Below are 8,408 nucleotides of genomic sequence, written 5' to 3'. Positions count from 1 at the left end.
AGTTTGAAAAAAAAACTGACCGAAATCAATTATTCCCACACCTATTTTATCTATAATAATTTTGTAGTTAACTTTTTATATCACGCGGCACTTTGGTGTATGCGTCTTCCTAATCGTTGAACATCTCTCCCTGTGTGGTCCTCGGTCAACTCGGTTAGCACAGATCGTCTTCCTCTCGTCTGCAATTATCTCCATCTTCAGGTATAGACCTTTATCACAGTTCACAGTAGAATGGTAGGCTCACTTCCTAGAACGTTTCTTAATAATGTTTACCTAGCTAAACACGAGATCGGATAACGCGAAGATATCGTGATTAAAGTAATGAGAATTAATCACGTTTGCGTACGGTACGTAGAAATTATTATGATAATAAAATAATGTGTTTGCACTTTGATAAATTTACAGGCAATATTAATACGATGGTGAAGTTGCAAAATACGACACCCCATTTTAAAAATACTTATTTATTTACTACACGTAATGACATTATTATTGTAAAAATTTTCTTCCAAATTTGATGTATTATAAAACATAACATAATATTAGATATTTAAATATGTATAATATATTATAACAGAGATTAAGAATATTTTAGCGAAGGTAATATAGAAGTTCGGGCGTCTACAGAGCTCATGACCTGTCATTGGCTGGTTTAAGTGACCACTTATACACTGTGTAACATTCGCCGTTTGAACATCCATATTTCTTCAATTCTTCAATCTGTTGATTTTAGTGAAATTAAAGAGCTGAAACCTTTATTGCTGTGAAGATATTCATTTAATTTAATTATTGCACTTACAAACTAGGCAACGCCTGAAAATATTTTTTAATTTCAACATTTCTTTGACCGGGTGGATTTAGCGACGGTATTTCGAGTTTGCCCAATTGTTTACAGATAAGGTCTGGATTCAATCCCCTAGGGAGCCATTTATATTAGGTTAAAAGACCATTAATCTATAATGTTAAGGAGCCATTAATATAAGGTATAACATGTAATTTTGTAATTTTAAATAATGACTATAATCATGTTTTTCTAATTTCAATTATGTTTTTCTAAAATGTTTGTTGACAAGAACTGGATTTCATTGCATTCGTCTGTGTGCTTTGTAGTTGCAAGATGTCATCTATTTTCTGTGTGTAAATTTTAATTGAAAAAAAAATATATCGTTTTTAGGTGCATGGGCAAATAAGAAAAATACGTTTGAAATAATTTAATTATAATAATATTAGGAGTATGTCTAAATATTTGTAGACTTATAAAAGTACCTAGTAATAATTCTCCCAGTTACGATTATTTTTTGTAAAAAAGACGGATATCTTGACAGAGACGAAGAAATGACAATTGATATACAGAATCTCTTCACCTTGGTTGAGATATCTAAGTATCAACGTTGATATATTATATGTCAATGGGCATCAATAATAATTACTTTTTCGCAGTTGAGATATTAGTCTATTTTAAAAAAATGTAACACGTTTGTCAAAAGCTCACAAGTCAATTAAACATTTTTAATTTTACTTTTGTTTCTAGTATTCATACTACTTTTATTTTAAATTATATTTGGAGATATTTTAAATTTAATGTAAATTTATAAAGGAACAAATATTTTATCTGATTTATTGTCATACACTTGCCCAAACATAGAAGAGTTGATGAACAAGCCAGGGGTTGGCAAACGTTGATTTATTGTATTAGGTAATAAGGAAGTTTAGTGCTACAGGAAGTTGAAGATAAAACAATGTTTTCTTACGCACGGCAAAAATTAGAGCATTAAATTGGACAGCGAAGTTTCTTGAAAATGTATGAAAAAAATGTATTTATTTACTTTATACTTTTACATTGTTTGTATTCTTTTTTTATACAGAATAATGTTTCCTCGCTGGGGTGTTCCGTGCCGAGGGAAACATTTTACAAAATGTGAAACATGCCTAAGATTAGCTTTTTAACTCTTAAAAGACTGTGGTAAATAATCCCTTTGCGCGCGGTGATGTAACATCGTGTTACCACTAGTAAAAGACGGAATATTCTTAAGTTCAGACATTTGAAAAATGTGAAACATGCCTAAGATTAGCTTTTTAACTCTTAAAAGACTGTGGTAAATAATCCCTTTGCGCGCGGTGATGTAACATCGTGTTACCACTAGTAAAAGACGGAATATTCTTAAGTTCAGACATTTGAAAAAAATGGAAAACATGGAGACTACTGTTTAATAACTCCTTTTCCATAATTTATGGGAATAAACATATAATTTAATCCTGTTATAACAAAATAAATTGAAAATCACAAATACGCCGCTCATGTTACGCGCGTGCGTCCCCCATCATTGTCATTAACCGACTGAAGACTAAATCTGTTTTAGATGACACCCACCGCAGAACAGCGTCTCAGTCTTCCTAGTTATGACTTCTATCTTCGTGCTCTGTCTTGTATAAGGTATCTGTATATATGTGTTGCTGAATTAGCGGACATTCATGCTTCGCGTAGCAAGGTTAAATATTTTTTGTATTTACATATAGCATAGTGATACAAATTTTACTTTCCAAATCGGGTGTGAAAACGCCCATTTGAAGATGACAAAAAATACGAACTCATCATTTTAAAAAATAAGAGAGATATATCAAATCTTGTGTCCTATGTCGACTAGTGTGACATCACAGCCACACAAGAGTTAACAAAGTTAACATAATAAATATAATAAAAAAACGTAATTCATCCAATTAACCTAATTATCATTAACATAATAAACAATAAAAAACTAAAATAATCATAAAAAACACCAATTCATATAGACCAATAGAACAAATTTCATAAACAGTACACACATTTTACCTATTTGGCTTGATCCACTCATCGATCCGTGCGCAACCCACCTGCACTATCCATTTTTTAATAGCAAGTTTATATTGTGAGAACTTACTAATTGTCCTTATGGATAATGGAAGTAGATTGTACACTTTAACCGAGTAGTAGGCCAATCCTCTTTGACCGAAGGTTGTACTAATTTTTTTGCAGCATCAGGGTGGAGTATCTAGTAACTCTTGTATTTGTAACGGAAGGTAGAGAATAATGTTTACGTGCGTATAGTAACAAAGCTTTAACATAAAGTATAGATTTTACATTAAGATTTTCAAGTATACCGAGGGAGCTAGTTCTGATTGGGACTCTTAAGATAATTTTTATTAAAGCTTTTTGTGCAATTATTATTTGCTTGATCAGTGTGTCATTTGCACATCCTCATCCAACTATCCCATATTTCAAAACTGATTGAGTTATATTTTTACAAGTTCTTTTAGGCTAATTATATTTCTTATGTAGCTGACATGCAAAAGGAGGATGCAGATTATTGGCGCATTTATTGCAACGACCTTTTTACGCGCCCCAAGTCTGCAGCATCACTTGTTCTCGTTGGGCTTATGCATCCTGTGCTGACATGCCTAAGAAGACAAATATATTTTTTTGTAAACTCTGTGCCACAACAGGCCAGGATGTCCAATTTCAATTATGAATTACAGCACAGAACACCTAGGCTTGCGAAAAGTCTCATTTAATTTTTATTTCCTCATCGAGAATTGAACCAGGAACCTGAAAGATATTTAACCCAATTGTACATGGGTTAAATATCTTAGGCATTACACCATGGATGCCCATTTCAATAATTTCCCATGTTGTATGCCATTATGTACGTAATTGTTATTCTATTTTCCCAAAAACGTATGGACTAAACATTGAGATATAATACCTCAATGGGACTAAATGGTTTTTGGTTAATTGTTCAAATATTATTTATAATTTTCAATTCACCAATTTTAACCCATCCCAGATTTATGTAGATAATAAACAAAATATATTTATGATAAAATAAATAAAACAACTTTGTTTTTGACCACTAATTTTTATTTTTTCACCGAGCGGTTTCAAAGCAAACAAGCTTCTTCGTCAAGGTTTACGTAAACCTTGACGAAGAAGCGAAGAAGAAAAAAATATAAATTAGTGGTTAAAAACAAAGTTGTTTCATTTATTTTATTATAATGAATAACCACAAAGTTAGTGCTTCAAATATAAACTTGAAAATATATTTATTTAACGTTACAATTATTCTCGCTTTTATAATTAAAAACATATTAATACAAATTAAAATACCATGTCATTTTGTACGTACTTTCCTTACCTATATTTTCAAGACGTTATCGTCATTTATATTATACTTATGTAGTTTCTTTATTTTCAATTTTGACTTTAAGGAATCATATTTCAAGTATTTTTTTAGCGTGTTTTATTATTACTTTACATTTTTTGACTAAACTATATATATACAATTTTCACCATTTTAGAAAGTGATTATAAAAATCAAATAAAATTTTAAAAGGTTTCATACCTGTGTTTAGTAAAAAGCGTATCAGTATAATGTCTTCATGGGTGGCCCATTTGATGAAGTAAATAATAATCTACTAAGATGGCCATATCACCTTTTCCCAAGATAGATTATAATAAATACCATACCTAGTTTATAAAACCCATTAGCACAAATATTAATTTCAAGATTTTAAAATGGTTTCAGTCGGGAGTCGGGAACAAAAAAACCGGGTGAACATATTAGGAACGTTTTTTAAAATGCAAAACGATTAAATGCAATCAAAATAACTTAAATATTATAATATTATTTGAAAGCCAAGTTTCAGGTAAGGAAGAGCATTAAAAAAAAACAAATCGGTTTAGTTTTGGGGTGCGGAAAACGGGATTATCAGTCCGACGCGCAGTTGTATTTTTCACACAGTATCGGGGAGATATTTGCGAGAGAGTATCAGAAAAACAAAGTTCAAATACCTATTCATCAAAATTCTCAGCCCCCGCATATCCTTTCAAACCTCTGTCTTGACCAATTGACCACATTGTATCAAAACATCACGTACCATTTACCACCTCTTTGGAACTTCGATCAAAAATAATGTGTTGTACGATCTGCATGACTTTGATACGAAACGACAATTTTTCTGACGATGTGAAGTCTTTTATATGCGGCAAAACGCTGTTGAAGAAACTCAAGTCTTCATTGTCTTCGAAATATCTGTTTTTCTTGTGCTCTGGCTGATCTGGGATGTCGTTGGAGTGTGATCGTTTCCTAAAAGTGTTTGTGAAGATTCGATGTTCACTTCCAGTTTCTTCTTGGGAGTTGGACGAATTCAAATTCGTAGGCGACGGACTTTGGCTATGAATTGGCATCTCCGAAAGTTCCACATGCAGTGGAAGAGGCGGGTCGAAGGATTCAAAGCTTCCTTCTTCCTTTAAGTGGTACTCGAAGGTGTCCGTAAAGCAGTTGGTTTGGTTAGCTGGGGCCTTTTTGTTAATGAACTGTTCCTTCAGGAAGAGCAGGGGTTGGAAGTATGGCCACGATCCCTGATACGATTCTATGTGCTCTCCGTCCTGAATTTTGCTGAGCGTCATGCGAAATTTATCTCTAAGACCTTTCCATTTACCACGCGCGTTTACCCCTGGAAATATATTTTCATTACATAATTTACCTTGCGTAGGGCGCTACGTCGGAAAACCAAATGCTGCGTATCTCGACTATCTGTTAAATGAAGGTAATTAGTCTTAGTAGCCACCTTTACAACAATTTCTTTCATTCACCCTGCCAGAAATCGAACCCGGGACCTCAAGCATGGTAGATAAGCAATTTTACTTTACAAAATATTTTTTTGTGTATCATAAAACTTAATAATATAACTCGAGCTAAAATAATATGAAACTGTAAGTAGGTCGGTATACAGTATTTTTTATATCTAAGAATGTCAGTGATCGGTCGACGTAACAGAAAATTATGTACCTACAGGTATATCAGAATTTCGAGATAAAAATAATTTTACTAAATTGATATTATAATAAACATATACACAACAAAAAAAATGAACGGGTCCTTAAAATATTTTCGAGTAAAAAAAATAAATGATTTGTGCTTTAATAAGTAATGCATGAAACATACTTTTTGATTTATAATTTTAAATTCCTGCGAAAACGGTTCATTGTTCTGGCCACGGCCGTAATACATAACGATTCAGTTGAATTTTGAACTTTGTTTTGTGACAATTTAAATTGAACATTGTCACGAATCTTGACGTAACAATTGTTAAGGCCAAACATGTCGCGTTTTTGTGGGGACACATTTTTTAACGATTTTATTTTTAAAATGATGTCTTAAAACATTTCTCCACTATATCTACAGGGTGTTTTGTAAACCCTGTCACATCCGGAACCCCGATTATCAGTATGAGTAAGAAGACATATTGGCACATTAAAATAAATTTTTAAAGAGACTAAAATTTAAAAAAATTCAAATGGAAAAAAACAAATGGTTGCTTATTTTTGCAGGGGAGAAGCGAGGGGGGCGCGGCCGTGCGGTTGACAGTGTATCAGGCTCCCTCCTCCCCCCTCCTTGTTTCTCCCCTACAGGAGTAAGCAACCATTTGTTTTTATTTATCTTTTATTTTTAAGATTTTAATCGTTCTAAAAATGTATTTTTATGTGCCAATATGTCTACTTGCTTATACTGATCATCGTGGTCTCGGATGTGACAGGGTTTAAAGAACATCCTGTATATTGAGTTTTAAAATACATATAATGTTTCTATATCCATTTCACATGTCTTTATCGGTATTCGTACTATGTGATATGTCCATATTCAACAACCGGTAAGCCACGAGATTTTAATTACAACGCATTTTTTTTTGCGTTTTTGTGATTTACAATCCAAATATTTCAATTTTTGGGACCATTTTCTTTTAGTGTTAACCGTGTTAGAAAATAAGAAACACGTTACGGTAGAGTAGAGTTCGAACCTCGGATCTTCTGATCCAGAGTCCGTGACACCATCCACGGACTACAACCCGTCTTTTACTGGACGTAAGAGAAGCGTAAGATTGAATTTCGTGCTTTCAAATACTGATCACAAACCGCTTTCCCTTAAAATTGATTTGTTTAGCCCTTCTAGGGATAAATTTGGATAACAACCCAAAAAGTATACAACACCCTTAAAATATGCCAATTGCCATATGAGGGTACTACTTGCAAACCTGGCAAAATTCAAAATCTAAAAAAAGTGAGATATTAATTGAAACTCATTCAGAATACAATTTTTTACAATAATTATAACATTGTCAGTTAAAAATTTGGCTTTATTTGTAAGAACTTGACTTTTAAATTATCCTGTTTGTTGCAAACATGCTTGAACAACCTTTACTTGAGTATTGTAAAGTAACAAACAAACCATCACGCCGTTTCCCCGTAAGGGTAGGCAGAGAGGATAGAACGCCACAACACTCTATCTTTGCATACAGATCTCGCTTCCTCTACATTCATACATCTTCTCATGCACGCGCGCCGATTATTCTGACTTTTGACATGTCCATCTTTAAGTATTTGTTGGATTTGGTCATGCCATGTCTTTCTCGGTCTTCCTCTATTTCTGCATCCATCAACATTCGCATTGTAAATATTCTTAGCCGTTCTCTCGCTGTCCATTCGTTCTACATGTCCAAACCAGCGCAGAGCTCCTTTCTTGATTTTGTCGATAATACTTGTCTCGAATGTATATATATGTATGATAATTTACTATTTCACTACTATTTCTTGACATAATCATGTTTATGTCATCACTGCTTACGTATAAAATATTTACTAATTATAATAAAAAAAATATATTTAAAAAAAGTTGAAGTTAAGTATTGTATCAGTTTTTTGTGATTTGCTCAAAATAAAGAAAGATGGATTTTGCCGGGTTTGCAAATAATACCCTCATATGCGTTATCAGGTTTGGGTTTTTAAAAATAAGATGGAATTGAATAAGAAAAAAAATGTCAAAAACGTATAACTCCATAAAAATATTCCATTAATTGTAGACAATTTGAGAGATTTTTAAGTACAATTTATTAAAAAAGTGGTTCTTACTTGTCACTTTAAATTCCCTTCCAACCTCTTCCCACAACCTGTCGAGGACGAATCTGTTGTGATGGTTGCTGTCCTTCTGATCCCATAAAGGGCATCTTTTGTAAACAAACTTGATGAACTTTTCTACGTCCATTACTTTACGTGGTAATCAAAACAGGTTAATAAATTAGTATCCTAAAATAATACTGTTTGTTATATATTAGCAGAGCTGCGCGACGAGCCCTACCCAAGAAAGAGTGCTGAGTGAGGAGTGTGGAGTGTGGATGAGAGAATGGAGTAGTAGTAATGCGAATAAACGGAATTGTGAATTGAATAATTCGATTGAGTGCATCGGTTTTTAAAATAACCTAATGATATCAACAAGATAGTAAAATTTCAAGGATAACATTATATTAAAATATCACGCTTCATGCAAAAGGGAAATATAACTTTGTTTTGCAATTTAAAATTATAATAGTCTATAAAA

The 8,408-nt window shown here is 32.8% G+C and overlaps 1 protein-coding gene and 1 long non-coding RNA gene across 2 annotated transcripts in view; both read right to left on the bottom strand.

Annotated features, from left to right (window-relative positions):
* The window catches only part of LOC148275419 (uncharacterized), a 115,946-nt gene that overhangs the window by 13,198 nt on the left and 94,340 nt on the right, over positions 1 to 8,408 (bottom strand). The window lies entirely within an intron of this gene.
* On the bottom strand, positions 4,595 to 8,151 carry LOC148275424 (uncharacterized). Its single transcript, XM_088235730.1, has 2 exons — positions 7,943 to 8,151; positions 4,595 to 5,490 (listed from the first exon to the last, which is right to left on the bottom strand). The coding sequence occupies exons 1-2, from the start codon at positions 8,073 to 8,075 to the stop codon at positions 4,904 to 4,906; spliced, it is 720 nt and encodes a 239-aa protein (XP_088091856.1). The 5' UTR covers positions 8,076 to 8,151; the 3' UTR covers positions 4,595 to 4,903.

Source organism: Micrasema longulum, unplaced genomic scaffold (genome assembly GCF_059751315.1).
Source record: "Micrasema longulum isolate JH-2025_06_02 unplaced genomic scaffold, ASM5975131v1 h1tg001430l, whole genome shotgun sequence".
Classification (NCBI taxonomy): Eukaryota; Metazoa; Arthropoda; class Insecta; order Trichoptera; family Brachycentridae; genus Micrasema; species Micrasema longulum.
This window is presented reverse-complemented; position numbering and strand designations above follow the sequence as displayed.

Coding starts and splice junctions, on each gene's coding strand:
- LOC148275424 (XM_088235730.1), bottom strand. CDS start 8,075: ATGGACGTAGAAAAGTTCATCAAGTTTGTTTACAAAAGATGCCCTTTA. Junction 5,491..7,942: donor AAGGGAATTTAAAGTGACAA/GTAAGAACCACT, acceptor ATATATTTCCAG/GGGTAAACGCGCGTGGTAAA.